Genomic DNA, 16,905 nt, shown 5'->3' on the forward strand with positions numbered 1-16,905 from the left:
AAAATGTATTCAACCGACTTTTTCATAATTCATTTGCTTTGCACTTTGCCTTAATGCTTTGTGTAAAAGTGTACATTGTACATTTAACTGAATTGTTGAAATGTGCTAAACAAATACACTGTGCTAAACAAATACACAAATAGGCTACTGGAACGATTAAGATACACAGTGTCCAAAAATCTATCCAACTCCACAAATCAGCTAATTGAAACGGTCTGTGTTATTAAAATACAATCTGATAAACAACTGGTAACAAAGAATAGCAGTTGTTTTATATCCCTGCCCTGACATCACAATAACAAGGGATCAATACTTCACTATTTCTACAAGATGGTAGAGCTTGTAGATCAGCTATTTTTGCAATCTTTTGTGAAAAACTGTCCGTAGAGAAGGAGACGAGATGGCGTGAGATTCGCAAGGTACAACTATGTTGTAGATTACTACACCACAGTGTGACGTCACATTCTCTTTCTTGATAATGACATGCACAAAATAGGGACGCCAGGTTTAAAGTGGTTAAGCCTCTAATCACCAAAAAGGATTGACTGAGATGAATTGGACTGAGGGAGCAGCAAGTTCACTGTAATGCATCAGGTGATGACGGATGCAGTCCACACTCCACACTGATTCTCTGCTTACCTTTGCTGCTCTCTGCCTCTTTGCCATTGACCTGGGTGGGTGTGGAGGATTTGGTCTCTTTCTGTGGAGAGAAATAGAGTTTATTCTTAACATAATATAAAGTCACGGTCCAATGTTTCGGTTAAAACAGAACAGTAAATGTACCTTCTCTCCTTCTGTTTTTCGTGTCCTCTTCATGATCTCTTCAAGGCGCTGGGGAACAGAGGGAAACAAAAAGGTCAGAGAACGAAACGGCCTGGTTTTCACACTTTAAACTGAGGAGGCTCACATAAAAGGTCTATCTATCAATAAAACCCTCATCAGCTCTCAAGTATGCCCAACCCAGCCAGCAAAATGCCTGACTACCAGGAATTGTTTTTGAATTTTGCCCTACAAGGCAAGAGAGACCAGAATGGGGAATGGAGCTGGGAACACACTGGAAATACAAAATGTGATCAATTTCGATTACATGATACAGTACATAACAATACACACACAGAATGAATACACAATGTTTGCTGTTAGAGAGTTGTTCAAGAATTGATTCAAGATAGATTCATAAGGCAAGACCAGCTCACACACTGAGAAGCTTACACCTTCTGTGCTGGTTTTCACAGAAGACTTCACTATACTGTTGTTAGAAATGGAGGCCTCGAGGCACATTGTTCATCAATTCATGTCATCCCTGAACAAATGGAGTTTTTGTATACGTTCTTTAGTAGTAGAACAGTTTGAGACCGGCTTTAAGCTTCAAGTGGATGCACACAGCCTCGCAGAGGTACTGTCGTCCCAAGGCAGACAGCACTGTCAGTAATTGTTAAGCAACACAGCACTTGTGCTTGCTGCTGGAACAATGGATTTAGGACGGTCAAAAGGTTAGCTGTAGAATGACTTTGTAGCTCACATTGTTAAAACCGACAAAAGTGCATGTACTGTATTATTTTGGTGAACGTATACCCAGCGTGGTTCCTTTCTCTTAAAGTCAATTCTCAGAATGGCTTTTTGGATGCACTGTTTAGCAAAACACGAGGCAACCTTATACTGAGGACACAAAGCTAGCACAAGATAGGGGAACTCACGTCAATAGCAGCTGTCCATCATAAATGTGAAGTGTTTATAAGAGCCAGTATGGCGTATCCATGAAAAGAAAATGAAAAACTCACTTTGGTATTTAACTTGGCTGAACATTTCTCATCATATTATGCAACTGAGAAGTTTCATATCAATTGGTCTGTCCACAGGCCCCCAGAGTTTTTAAGCCACCAACGCATATCTATTTCTTCATTGTTCACCACATATTTTTGTGCTCTTAGATTACTACTTGTTAAAGTTCTTCAACCAATGGAATAAATGCAGGTACATAAGAAAGGAGTGGTGCACTGGGCCTAAGCTGGAGCCTTTGGCGTAGAGGACACACTGTTCCAGCAGGCTGATTCCAGCGCAGAGCCAGGCTTTGGCCAGCTGAGCCAGGCCTGGCAAGCCTAGATAAGAGCCTTTCACACATGGAGAGAAGATGAGGGGAGGGAAAGAAAGGCTTCAAGCTTGATGTACAATGGCACGGTTTTACTGTGGGGGGTACGCTTACTAGCAGATAGCAAGTCACCAGTCACATAATTAAGCTTAAGTGCACACGCACACACATAAAGACATCTGCACAAGCACATACACACACACACTTGGCTCAGCTACGGCTCCATCATTATGGTTTATATATAGTCCGACCCCCCTACACACACACACACAGGCTGTAAGCCCTATTTAATCATAACACACAGACGGCCTATTCGGGACAGGCTAAAGCCAAAAACATCATTCATCTTGGCTGCAAGGACCAAACTTGCTTTAATAACAGTGGCAAGTTGAAAGGCAGCTAATAGAGTAAATGTTTCTGATTACTATGTCTGACGTGAGTGAAAGGGAGAGACGCTGACTGCTTGGATTGATCCAATTGAATTCATTTGTTACTCAGAGATGTGCGTCTCTGGATCATTAGGCGCCGAGTTGGAGGCAGATCAATTAATTCAGGAAGCAGTTTCTTAAAAATTCAACAACAGGAAAGTCGCATAAAAAAGTTGCTTTTATCCTATCTAAGAAATGATTAAGTGTCTGTCCATAGTTGAGTGGCTAAGACTGTTTTTCCACCAGACTCCCATGAAACGTTAGCCGGCCAAGGAACCAAATTCCCGGGTCTCCTTCCTGTGGCTCGCTTCACTTCACCATGTTTCATAAACCGTCTAAATAGAATGAAAATATACAAAGAGGGGAGTGGACCGCCCACTCTCTTTTGTGTATGTAAGAGACATACTGTATACTGTATATAAACACCTGAGAATGAAGTGAGAATGGACGCTCAACAAATGTTATGTTAAGGATGAATCGAGCCCAGCCCTAGCTGGAAGAGCAGTGGATGCGGGGCAGATGAAGAGTCCTACCTTCTTCCTCTCCAGTCTTTCCTGCTCCTCCTTCTGAAAATGTTTCTCTCTCTCCAGACGCTGCTTCTCTGCTTCCTCCCGGGCTTTAGCCTCAGCCTCCTCTTTCTGCAACACACACACACGCACACACAGGCGGTAATCCAACAACTTTTTTTAATGTCACGCGAAAAAAGAAAAGGGTGGGGAGGGGTGGGCGACTCAACCAAAATAAACATGTCAAGGGTGTGGTTGTCCTCTGCAGTTATCGTTTGACCACAAGCGTAATTTTCCTGTACCTTCGGGCCAAAGTATCCATTTTCAACGTTTATGGGTCTCACGTGGGGCATTTAAAAATGCAACGCAACACTCGGCATGCAGTGTAATTGAACCATGTTCAACCACAAATGGCACTTCCTTGACAGTCCACAAGGGGGTGGCAAAGGGTGGTTTGTGAGTATGAGGTCAGTGGGACTGTGTACTTGTGGATAGGAAGGATAATTCCCTTCCACTGCACCTCAGCAACATCCAATCAACAACTGTGAGTCAATATTGCAATTATGCTGAGATGGCTTTATGCCCTTGACAGGTTGTGTGCTAAAGATAATAGGGCACACAGGTTAGAAGAACATAACTGTATTGTCAATGTCAAGGCAATTGGAATATCCCTAAGTTATACATACACAGTTACACACAGTACCCCATATATTTCATCAGAGAGGTCAGAGGCTAGCGCAGGTGCCCAGTGCCCTGGGGCAGTTTGGGGGTTCAGTGCCTTGCTCAAGGGCACTTGGGCAGAGATGATGGGCACTGTAGATTTAATACCAGCCGACCTCCAGTCACCAGCTCACAACTGGACTACACCCTCCTGTTGGTGCTGGGGAACGAACCAGAGACTTTTGGGTTACTGGTCAGCCTCTTTACCACTAGACTATCCAGTGGTGTGATGGGTAACAGCTTAACCGCCTGGGGAAGATGTGAAGATACGAAGATACTTGATGTGTTTAGTGTGTATGCATTCTTGTGTGACCAAGGGCGTCTTCATCCTGCTCGACAAGCAGCAACAGCTGTCAAGGAATTGCCTGACATCTGTGTTGCTCAAGCAAAACTGCCTTCAATTCCACCACTATCTGAGCTCCTGGTCACAGCCAACGGACTAGCCACTTATATGAATGTCATTTAATCTTCCCAAACAACCTCACAGGGCAACATTGTCTGCTAAATGTTGACATTTGAATGTTTTGCGTTGTGCAACAGTTAAGGAATGACAGATCTGAAAGGTTGTCATGTTTATGAACTTGGTCCAGCTTAAACCCAGTTCACTCAGGTCAGTATGTTCTACTGATACGGGGGCACCGATGGCCAAGTGGTTAAGACGCGTACCACATGAGCTACGATGTCTGATAGTGTGTCCCGGGTGCGAATCTACAGCTGTCCTTTTGAAATAAAGGCAAAAAGCCCCAAAACGAATCTTACAAAAGAAAAAGTATGCTCTACTAATAAGTGTACTGCATTAAGCTTATAAATGTTAATGTAACTCGTAGAGTGTAAAAATGGTAAGGGTCCATTATAGTGTAGGACCATTAATTAAGCTTGCCTCAAGATAGTTCAGGGAGCTCCTGGAAATTTGAACGTCCGTTTACCTGTTTCTGTTGGCGTTCATTCTCCTCCTGCTCGGCCTTGGCTCTCTCTAGCTCCTCCTTCTCCTCCTGCAGGCGTTGGAGCTCGTCCCTCTTCCTCTGTTCTTCGGCCATGATGCGGGCCTCCTCCTCCCTGAGCCTACTCTCCTCTGCCTCCCTCGCTATTCGCTCCTCTCTCAGGACCCTGGGGAATAACGTAAGAGGGGCAAGGGGCATTAGGCAAGGCTGACCTATAATGCAGCGAGGTGTTTCTCAAGCATAAGCCTGAGCCGGTGTGGAAAGGACAGCCAGTGCCGAAAACAGTCGGTTCACATCAATTTGGAACTTTCAGATCTGCTATTTTCAAACTATAAGTGTGCCAATATCAAAACCACTGGACTGTGTGAATGTGGCAAACAGATTGAAGAGTACATCAATCTCTTGTAGCAGAGACACAAACAAAAGCACACAGTGTCCATTGTATTGAAGCTTGAAATGACATCTAATAGTGCAGCACAGGCCAAGGAAATCAGGAAATGAGAGCATTTTGGGAAACGGAAACGTGGATATGTGACATGATAATGGTGAGTGACAACAGGACCCCACGCTGGCTTTGTACACTTACATTGTGACACAAGAGGTCTGGCACACGCCATGGCCAATGCTTTAAAGCTTGCCAACCTTATTGGAGAGAGGAACTTAAGCTGTCATATTAATGTCAACCCCCCACGCCCCCAGGGGGATATAAATGTGCATACACACAGACATTGCCTCCGCTTTGTGAGGTCTAATTGAGGTCGAGAGCACACATGATAGAACATGGCATAACGGTTATGTGGTAGGTCATATACTGATGTCATCGTCATTTGACAATACATCTTTTATGTCTACAATGGGGACAATTTTCTGTACTGTATAAAAAAACTAAGCAGTCAATGTTTATATTCCACCACACATCGTGTTACATACAAGAATTAGGACTAAACTAAAAGAACAGTAAGTATGTTATTCACGTTTAAGTTAAAGTAATGGGCTATATTGTTGTAATCAAATTGGGCATTCTCTTTTGTAATTATGGGTGTGACAATTATGTTATACAGTAGTATTATCTAGTTGCACAAACCATCAATAAAACAACAGAATAAACCCCTTCAACATTGCAATCATTCTTTTTAAATAATAGCTCATGTGCATGAAGAATGAATAATAAACTAGTTCCCTGACTACCACAAGTGTGTATCTGTGTACACAGAATACACAGTGAAGCACAACTAGATGGAATTAACAGCAAGGCTGCAATGTCTCTTTGACTAATTGGAATGCTTGGCGCAGGGAACTCATTTTATATGGTGTGAAGGTGACATGATTAATATTGCATTTTAATGATTCATCACATGGCTTGTTTTTATATGCCACAAAGGACAGCCTGTCACGTTCCGAGTAGTGAGGACTGATGGAAAGACATCTTGGTTGGAAAGCACAAATTTGGTAAAGCAAGCATGAGAACATACTGGAGGGTGATTTGGCAGCTTGCACTGCGGCCTCTAAAACTCCTTTCATCTACCCAGTCTTCTGCCGAGTTGGAGCTTGACAGTTGTGTGATTGGCCAAGGTCAAAGCTTGCACTGCCCCCATTTGGACATGTTTGTTTGTTAAAATGCATTAAGGAACTGCTCTGACCTCTCCTTCTCTTCCTGCTCGCGGCGCTCCTGCTCCTCCCTCTCCCTCTGTTCGCGGGCCTGCCGTCGTTTCTCGGCCAGGATGCGCCCGGCCTCCTCTGGGTTGTTGGTGCCAGCCATCGGCTTGGTTGCCGGGGAGGGGGCGGGTGATGGCGCAGGAACACTGGCCGCTGATTGGACCTGGTCAGGCGTTGAAGGTGTGGCGGGGGTTGTGGTTGGTGCACTCGTCGGAGAAGGTGTGGTCGAGGCCAAGGATACAGCAATGGCAGGAACTGTAGGAGAGCCTAAATCAGGAAAACGCGGCGAGGAAAGGGTTGGATATTAAAGATTTTTTTTTACATGTAAATGTAGGATTATATTCAGATATAGTTGATTTGTAGATAAAAATATGCTATTTGCTATTGTCTAACTCCATTATAATTCAAATGTAGCTCTGTTTTACTCACATAAAACACATTAAATTAGACATACATCAAAATACAGTAACAAAAACCATTACAGCTTAAAAATACAGGAAATACAGTTTAAAATAATCATCACCTAGACCCCATGTCCTAGAGAATTAAAAACAGCAATTTTAGTACAGATACTGATTCTATATGCATATCTTGTCTCTCAAAGGAAACAATAGCAGCGACCATTATCACTACTTTCTCAACACATCTGTGCGGATCCATCTCTCAACAGCTTTTAAAGTCACTTTATACTTTTCTAACAGATACGCACATCACGTATTTGGACAAACTATTGCTTGTGTTTGAGGAGCTTATAATGGCATAATTAAGGCTGATTAGCACAGCCTCTTGGTGCTTGTGGGACAGGCTCTGACTAAAGAGCTGTGTGCGGTACCATGCATAATTGAGTCTGATGGTAATCTTTGCTTGGCTCTGTTGCAGCTCTCTGACAGATATACTGAGTTTCCACAAGCTCATTCACTTTTTCCAACAGGGGAGAGATCCAAGTTCAAATCCATTCTTCCCCAGTCATGGGAAGCAAAGCCAAGGCCAGTATAACAACTCCCAGTGTATTAAAATATTACAGTATGACTCAGCCACAAAGACTAATGTCTCTTCTGAGACAAAGTATATAGAGTCTCTTAAGAGGTGCTGAATAAGATGGTTCCAAGTGTAGACCAAAGGACCGTTCACACCCAGCATGATAACGATATAATTATGTGAGCGTCCGCACGATTTGTTCTGTAAACAGTGGCACGAAACAGTAACAAGCAGTCCAGCTGTGTGAGCCTGTGTCTGTGTTAGAGCTAAAGCAAAAGTATAGATCTTCAAGTGTATCGGCGCTTGTCCAATGTACAATGTTAACAAACGTTAACAGTATTCGGGAACTTCTGTGCAGTATGGGAGTGCGTCCTGATGCAATGATGCAATCACGCTAGTGACAATTATCTCTGACCAATCAGTACACTGCAGTGTTTTCATGTCACCCTTTGTATTGCCTCAGCTGGTACCAAAAAAGGTAAAGGTACTTTTGTCTAATGGACAACAAGTCATGTCGAGACAAGTTGAGCCGGTACTATGCAGTGAAAAGACATACTGTCTGCAACCACTTATCACCAATTCTGTCTTGTACTCACTCCTACTGTTCTCTGGGGTGGAAGGCCTGCGGGTGCGGGGCTCCCGGACTCTCTCTAAGGGGATGGGGGAGGATGTGCGATTGTGGACTATCCTGGCAGGAGTCCTAGCTCTCTTGGGCCTGGCCTTGGGGGTGGAGGGGCTGCTACGGGCGGCCAGGGGCTTGGGGCTCGGGGAGGCAGCGGGGCTGGGAGACGTGGTTCTGCCCTTAGGAGTCGCTGGAGAGGAAGGCCGTCTTGATAAAGGACTGGGGCTGGAGAAAAAGGAGAGAAAAAAAACATTATTGCTGCTATAGGGAAATTCAGTTAATTGTGGATAGAAAAGGGATGGAAAACTCTGTGGAATTTAATGCAGTTATTTATCATTAATTATTACATTGTTTTATGGCTAAACAACATACCACAAAAAGTTCAATAGAACACATTGATGTCTACCACATACAGACATCCAGTTCTAGTTAACACTGGTTACACAAATATATACAAATGATAAAATATACCGTTGTCCTTAACCAGCACTGAAAAATCATGACCTCAACCCAACAAATTCAAAACACACAAAGCACTTGGGACATTGCATCATTCCTCTAAGTGCATTATGGGTCTGATTCCTAGCAGTAAGTGGGCAGAGCAGCATTCAGCAGCAGGGAAACATCCATTACTGCAGAGAACACGGTTTCCCTCCACGCCTCTGCCACTGCCAGCTCCTGCTAGACCGTTTCTGTTGAGTCAGAGGCACTCCATTCTCCCTCCACTCTGTCACGTAGCCAATTAATTCCTGCGGCCTAGGGGTTGACTATGACCGATCTGTCCCCCTCAGACTGGCATGCCATGCTTTTAGCTCCTTGCCTAGACTCAATTAAGTGAATGAAATAACCATAAACCATAAACAACGTCACACCTTCACTGACCTAGTTGTTGTTGGCCTTAGATGAGGTTATCATTGGGAGGTCATGGGAATCTAACGCTGAATTTATACACCGTCCCACATCAGTGTGACACGCTGAAAATAGCCAATCTACAAGCTCACAATGCTTTGCATGAGCTTGTAGATTGGCAATTTTCACCTATAGTAACACCAATATATCAATATATTGTTGATTTTTTTATTTGTGTGGAGAGTACAATATATACAGTTTTCTTCAAATAACCAGCCAGCATACATTCAAAGTGATGAGTTGTTAATAGTTGTACTGATCTCTACCGGGCTTCATGCTACTCTGCCTTAAATAGCTTGAGTGGAGAATTGAGAGCCAAAGGACAAAGTAAGTTATTTGCAATAGAATGCAAGCACAACTCCTTCCTTCTAACTTAATAGTTTCTTACCGGATGCACAATCAAAGAGAATACCAGCACTCACGGAAATGTCCTGAAGGGAATTTTATTTGGTTGTCACAGGCAGCATTAGCTGTATGCTACCCGTGCCAACTAAATAAAAGTGCCTCAAGCACTTTTCTGTGAGTGCTGGTATTCTCTTTGATAGTAAGACAATTATTGACATTTCTTGGAAGACCAAAGAGGGGGAAAGGCAATTAATAATTTAATCAATAATTGCACTGCACAAGCCTGTGAATACTAATTCATCTTATGCCTCTATTTTTATCTATAATGGTTCATACATTATGCAAACCTGACCAGTGCAGGCGCAGATGGGCAGGTTGGACGTTAAGTCTTTTATTATAGTCATCTTATTTTGATTAGTGCAACTACTAAATCTGTACCCTTAAGTGTAGCTAGGTTTCATCCTTCCTGTGGTGCTGCTATGACAACTCAATTTCCCTCAGGATCAATAACAGTTTATCTATCATAATCTTTGTGAAGATAACAAGCTGAGACAAATTATTCGCATTAGCAGAGTTAGGAAAATAATGTGAATATTGGTGCTATACTAACTACTGTATAAGTCATTATAGCAATGATCAGATTTGAAGTTTATTGCCTTCATTCAATTCCTAGTCTCATATAATAATGCATAATGATACAGTGACTATTACCTACTTTCAGTTTTCATTCTCAAGGCAGCTACTGTAAGGTGTTTTTGTTGAAGTTGAAAAATGTACAGCTGTTGAAATTGGAAGAAAATCCATTTTCGATGACAAAGTGAACTGACTCCGAGTCTCATGAGTGTGTAATGAAGAAATTCAACATTTGTCAAAGTCTTACCTTGGATCGGGTCTGTGTCTCATACTTGGTAGAGACTGTCTCTTCTTTAACACCTTCTCTTTAGTGAGGGCGATTTTCTCCTTCTCATTTTCCCGCTCCTTGTCTTTCTTCTCTTTCTTATTTTTATCCAGCTATGAAAACAAAACAAAAACTAATTATAATCTGATCAAAATGAGCAGATGACCATAATATTACTTACTCTGTGTGGTCTGTTTGTTTGTTTTCATGTTTCACGTGTCTGTGCAAAATGAATAGAGATTTGTATAATAAAATAAAATCATATCATTGCCGTAATCATGGAGCAATTAGGAAGAAAAGGAAATACAACAGGACAAAAACTACAGGATACAACGCTGCAAAAATGGTAGAGAGATTAAGCAGAGCAGGGCATGTTTTCGTTTTGGGATATTTTGTGTGTCAAATCCAAACATCACACAAAACAGAACAAAAATTCAAGGTCAAGTAAATGATCAGCCTCTTGGCAGCAAACAAACCATATGTCTTCAGTGTGGGTGGATACTTTGTGTTGCGGGTTCCTGTATTACATTTCATGCTGTATTTCATATTACATTTCATATTGCATGTGTTTGGGCTCTGTATTCTCAACATGGTACCAATGCAGCATTAAGGGACCATAAAACAAGCCAACAAGGCGGACATACAGGTGCAGAGCTACGTCTGTGCTGGCGCTGCGTGATGTCTGGCGTGCTGGAAGTCACCCTCCAGCGGTCGGAGCAGCGGTGATGGGGCCGGTGGGCACACAGGGTCAGGGGGCTGGCTGAGGCGGAGCGGGGGCACAGGGGGGATTCTGGGGGACGTCAGACAAGTAACGTCAATATTCATTATTCATACATCGGCAGTGAACTCACAGTAGTGAATGGTCACGACACGATGCCAAAAACGCACGATTCCGTACAGCAGTGGTTCTCAAACAGTTCCATGTCAAGGACCCCCATATTAATATGAATTTGGCTGCGGACCACCAGCTGAAAATATCTGAACATTAACCCCAAGTTTTGGGTTAATGTTCATGTTTGAAGATTTTTCAAAATGTTTTCAAAAACAGCCAATCTACAAGCTCACAATGCATTGTGCGCTTGTAGGCTAAAGTGGTTAACCTGTTAACCCACTAGAACACCTTTCAAATACCCCTTGGGGTACCCGGACCTCACTTTGAGAACCACTGGTGTACAGTACTGCATGTCTACTTACGTCCATCCTTGCCGTTACTGAGGACACTGGCCGCACTGCGGCTTCGAGCCAGGAAGGACAGGGTGGGCGTCATCAGTCGATCCACAATACTGCTCTCCCATGGGCTCAATGCCAGGCTACGGTCTGAGGGAGGGGAAACACAGCAAGGCGTCAATGCCAGGGTTCAAATCACAGCTCAGGATTATTTATCTGCAATTGGCATTACAGTCTTTGTAATTCTATAAGAGCGTATTAAGATGATCAAAACAGTGGAGACACAGGATAATTGACTGTGGACATTTTAAAGCGATACCCTGAAAACAAAATAGAAACCCCATGGTCAAATTCAAGTCATGAATACATCTGTGTCTACAAGCTGCAATGAAGCCCAACCGCTATGAACCACCATTCTTCTGTAGATCAACCACTACCCACCAATAGGAGTTTAATGACACCCAAAGAGATTACTACACACGAAAGAGAGGTAGAAAACGAGATCAGTAGATGTCTTCCTACATAGCCCTGAGCTGATCTGTTATCACCCATGGGAGACATGAAGATTTGAAATACTTGTCTAGACAATGAATCCGTTATTTATAACTCCAGCCTTGAACAGAGAATCAGAGAACCGGGGCTTTGTGCCGAGACTAGTCAGCAGTTTTTTGGGGTAGTGAGAGAGCTGCTTCTTGGACTACTGAGGAACTGCAAAATGCAGTCACATCCTGTACTGAATACTAAGGTTTGTGTGGCAGAGCATTGAGAGATAAAAGAGAGAAAGAAAGACAGAATGATTCAAATATTTTTGTTGACCGGGGAGGACAAAAGAGAAGGAGAGAGCATAATAAACATGAAACAAGATGGAAAAAAAGGGGGCAAGAACATGCTTGCGAGGAAGAAAGTAAGAGAGGAAGAAAGAGAATCAGAGAGAAAAGGGGAGAACGAGTCTGGCTGGGAGGGACATATGAAGGCTGTGCTTTCACCTTTTGTCTGTTTTCTAGCAGTGTAGTTGTTGCTCCAGGGAAGAACACATTAAAAAATGTCGACTCACCACATGGGCATCTGACTTTACTTTCTCAAACTCGTCTTTCTCATTTTTGCATGAGTACACAGCGACCTAGTTCACTTTCTAAAAGAAGGGACTCTGCACCTGCACTCTGCTAACACTGTGAGGTAGACCTGTGGACAGCTCTGACATCTTAGTCTGTACAGTATATAACATAAATAATCTATGGTTGATTTGCATGGTTGCTGATACAAAATCCCACTCACCTCCACACCTTCAGAACGGATAAAATGGTTAGCCAGCAGGGCATGATGCAAATTAATACAAATATAGACCCATGTGACAGTATAAACACACCAGGAATGAAAATGACCATCACCACACAAAATGAACCACCAAGGATATGACCCAGACAATCAAATAAAAATATAATGACATTGTGTGAATTAAAACATATTCATACAAATTTATGAACATGAGAAAATTGCAGAGGAAAGATGGCCCCCATTCACCAAAAAAAAAAAAAAAAAAAACACCAAACAAGGACAAAATCTTGCGAGAATAAAAATTCAACTCATAGTGGATTTGGAAGGTGGAAATGATTCAGTGGTCAACCATCAAGCACAGGAGAACGACTGAACTCAGGAAGGGAAAAACGGAAACAACTGAAATCCTAAAAGACGATGGAAGGGTGCTGAGGTGGCTGACGGCGGTGAGGGACGGAAGACAGGGAGGCGGGAGGAGAGGAGGGCGGGTGGACGTTCCCGGACGTTGTCTTACTTCTACTGGGCGAGTTCCAGAGGGTGGCAGAGGACTTGGAGAGACGCTTGTTTATAATCGAGTCCACGTGTTTGGGCAGGTTGACCGCCGACACGGAGCACCTGCCTGAGAAGCCAAGAGAGCGCCAACACAGATGTTCACATGGGTCACATGATGGTTACTGAGAGGGACAAAAGGAACCTTCCTGTGGAATGGTGCTTCTGTTTAAAATAAACTGCACCATCACACGCAATATTAACCACTTAAACCCTATATACTTCATTGACCAGAACCCCCCAGGCTCCATATCTGGTACCCTTCTTTTGTTTGAGTGGTGCCGAAGGCAACCACTCCTATACATGACTTTGTCCGTGTGTCCGTATGTATGTATGTATGTATGTATGTATGTATGTATGTATGTATGTATGTCTGTCCACAAACATTGATGACAACGTCAATACGGGGGTCAATACGGGGCTCATCAAAGGCACCACTCACTTCACACAGGGTGTGATTTTTCCTCTACACCAAATCTCTGACAATAGCCGATCTACAAGTTCACAAACTTGTAGATCAGCTATTTTCACCAAAAATGTGAAATTTTTGTGAAATCCCCAGAATAAGGATACTAGGGTTCATGTGGTTAACATATAGCTACTGTCACACAAGTAACATGTAGGCCACATTATACACAATGACACTCCCCCCCAGTATTTTTTCATTCATCTTTTATCCCACCTTCGTGAAAGTGGACATTAAAATATTAATTCAGACAGTGTGTCAAAATAAAATGTATTCAGAACGAACCTCCAGGAGAAAAATATTTGAGAAAGTAAAAAAAAGTAAAAGTAAAATAGAGAAATGCTATGAAAATCTCAGAGCAAGGTGTGTTGCAAGATGCTGGAAACTTTCCATCTGAATTAATTGGAATAATATGGAAATACAGAGGTTATTTTCACAGGCCGTAAACCTTTTACCATATCAAAAGCATACTGCATACATAATGTCAACCTTTCTAACGGGGGGGGGGGGGGGTTGTTGAGTTGAACTTTGCTTAAATGAGACAATTCTTTTCATTGTATTCTTCACTTGAAAAATACCTTTTCAATATCACTCTTTATATAAACCTGAAAGCATGTAGTGCTATGACAAGTACTAGTAGCTCATAGTGTGGTGTGAGCTCAATAGCACTGCATTTCAGTAGTATGCAAGATGCTGAGAATAATCTGTAAATGTGATGGAAGATACTCTGCAAATGTAATGGGTTAATGCACTGTTCATGCGGGATGCTGGCAAATTATCCGTACATATGAAAGGTGAGTGCACTGCACTGAAAGCACAGTGCATGGTTGCAAGTATATTTTAGCCAAAACATGCCACAACACCTAGTACTACCGTCGTATTATGTGTATTTTCACGCAAAGAAAGTTAATTATATAAAAGGTAAGATTTTATTTACCCTATTACAAAAAATCTCCAAAATTGTTAAAGTCATAGTGTGTAACATTCAGTTCAGCAATTTAGTTTGTCAATATGGAACTACCGCTGAAAAAATGCTGTAGTGTCCTATACTAACATCCAAGGATATTTTGGAATGCACCAATATCATGGAATGCACGTCATCAGATACGGTATTTATTAATGCTAAAATACATAAATAAATATATTTCCAGTACATTCCCGGGCCTACAGTACGTTATTTTAGTGTCGGGGCAGACACTCACAAATAAAAAGGATTTTTAATAGTGCTGAAGTCGTCAAAAACACACTATGTGGAATGGTTATTGGGAAAAGTATAACAGTGAAAGACCACAAAGAACAAAAATTACTTTTGTTTAATAGAAAAAGTTACACAGTAAATTTACCATAAGGTTTCTGACCATTTGCAAACCTAGTTGAAACGTAGAACAACTGTAGGGAAATAGCCTGCTGGGCGACGTAGTATTAATTTCACGGTTGAAGCAGTTTGCTGACACTTTGGGAGAGGGGAATAGCCTCAATTCAGAATAATACAATGGCCAAGTATTTGCATCTACTGTATCTAAAACTTTCTATGACTAACTTAATATAGAAAAAGTCTGCAACAAATTCAGTGCACTGCAGATTTAAATCCTTTCTCCCCATCTTCCTCCTTTTTCACTCATTCATCGTTTTCCAGTTCTATATCCCTCTTAATGCACTCCAATCAATCAATGATTAACTGACCTCTCCCTAAAACACCACCAGACATTGTTCAGAGAACATTACCGTAATGGAAGTATTAAGTCTGGCCTGGCCTCAATGGCTTTATTCTGATACATGGGGCTGGCAAAGAGGAAGCACAATGCTCTTTTTGTCTGCAAGCCAAGGCGACTGGCTCTCTGGAGTATTTCCTAAATAACTCCCTGCGGTCCACAGCAGTCCACTGCAGCCTGTTTACACCCGTTTACTGTCATCATCATCTGACAGACAGGCAGGAAGCCGAGTGTGAGATTCATGAATTTGACTGTCCATAATTCCCATGGCATGTGGGTGGCTGAGTTGATTAGATGGCATAAGACGCAACGGGTCTCTTTAGATTTAGAGCTGCATGTGTGGAGGCTGGCACACATTATTTTGACACCATCCATCATGCTACATACCTCCTCTACATTTTCTGCAGCTGTACCCAGACACTACGGACACTGAGGACTGTGGTCTGAGGGCCCTGTTGACAGGGCTAAGTCAGGACATTAATCAATGCCAGATAAACATTAAGCAACCACATACAGTTATTCTCTGTCGCCGGTTGATAGAACCTGGCTTACTGCTACTGCTGCTGCTGCAATAAAGCAGAATACATATTCGCAATGTGCAATTGATAAACGTCTGGACATGCCAGGGGCTAATGAGCATGGAGTAATATTTAAAAAGCAAACAAATCTGCTGGCAAAGAACTAGCTAATATCAGAGGAAGTGGTCAACTAAGGTGAGGAGAATGACTCAGAAATGCAGACCAAGAAAAAAAAAAGTTTAAATAAAATGTTCTTTATTTAGACAGCAACAATGACTATCATCATTAACCAAAACCTTGCACATTGCATTATATGACTAACGTAGGCCATTTTGGCTGTTGCCTGGCTTTAGGAGATAGAGAGCCATTACCCAACCAAATCTTACCAATTGGCAATTTGTCCCATGTAGGTCATTATTTTTTACATAAAATATGACCTACATAGCTCAGTTATGAAGAAAAATATATACCTAGTTCGTACGCTACGAGGTCAATTATTATATTGCCTGCTTGTGCCAAGCTCTTCAATGTAATGTCTATAGTCATCAGTGATACCATGTCTCATGAGCTAACCTTCCACTTTATCTTACAATAAAGACCAAATGTCCTCTGCAGGGAAATTAGATTACTGTAGTATAAGATACCTGAGACTGAGACATGTCATGAATGCATGTGATTCAACATGATGTACTCAAACAATATTAATGTATCATGTCATAAGGTAATGAGGATGTAGTGAGCTGTACGGAGATGATTGAGGTCAGCACAAGTGGTAAAAGGTAAATGGACTTGAAACGCAAGAGTCCCCAAGGTTCTGAAAAACACGACTGTCTGACTGGTTGATTGATGTACTGCAGTACATACAGTAGCCAGATATGGAGCTTAAATGCACTACCATTGATGTCAGGAGCTGAACTTGTATCCCTCGACAGGAAAGTAGTCACGCCCCTACAATAAGGGGATGTGTATTCAGTAGGTTATTGTTGGAACAGGATACTCACTCTGGTTGGAGTTCTGGCTGAGGGCCCCAGCCCAGGACCACCTCTGCTGTCGGATCTCTGCCCAGGTCTTCTTGGTGGACCTTTGGATGGCTGCCTCGTAGCGCTCCTGGACAGGGGCAACAGGG

The 16,905-nt window shown here is 42.4% G+C and overlaps 1 protein-coding gene across 4 annotated transcripts in view; it reads right to left on the reverse strand.

Moving 5' to 3' along the window:
• map7d1a (MAP7 domain containing 1a) overlaps positions 1-16,905 on the reverse strand; it is a 54,036-nt gene that overhangs the window by 6,174 nt on the left and 30,957 nt on the right. For 2 of the 4 annotated variants that reach the window (XM_084052000.1, XM_084051999.1), the window contains 11 exons: positions 16,781-16,886; positions 13,049-13,153; positions 11,287-11,409; positions 10,737-10,882; positions 10,075-10,205; positions 7,915-8,165; positions 6,325-6,607; positions 4,670-4,850; positions 3,051-3,155; positions 784-831; positions 640-700 (listed from right to left, as the gene is read on the reverse strand). In XM_084052000.1, the coding sequence (XP_083908126.1) occupies positions 640-700; positions 784-831; positions 3,051-3,155; positions 4,670-4,850; positions 6,325-6,607; positions 7,915-8,165; positions 10,075-10,205; positions 10,737-10,882; positions 11,287-11,409; positions 13,049-13,153; positions 16,781-16,886 (1,540 nt within the window). The remainder of the gene's footprint in view (positions 1-639; positions 701-783; positions 832-3,050; positions 3,156-4,669; positions 4,851-6,324; positions 6,608-7,914; positions 8,166-10,074; positions 10,206-10,736; positions 10,883-11,286; positions 11,410-13,048; positions 13,154-16,780; positions 16,887-16,905) is intronic. The other 2 variants (XM_084052002.1, XM_084052001.1) reach the window with 1 other exon arrangement.

The sequence above is a fragment of the Gymnoscopelus microlampas genome (genome assembly GCF_963454915.1).
Source record: "Gymnoscopelus microlampas genome assembly, chromosome: 3".
Classification (NCBI taxonomy): Eukaryota; Metazoa; Chordata; class Actinopteri; order Myctophiformes; family Myctophidae; genus Gymnoscopelus; species Gymnoscopelus microlampas.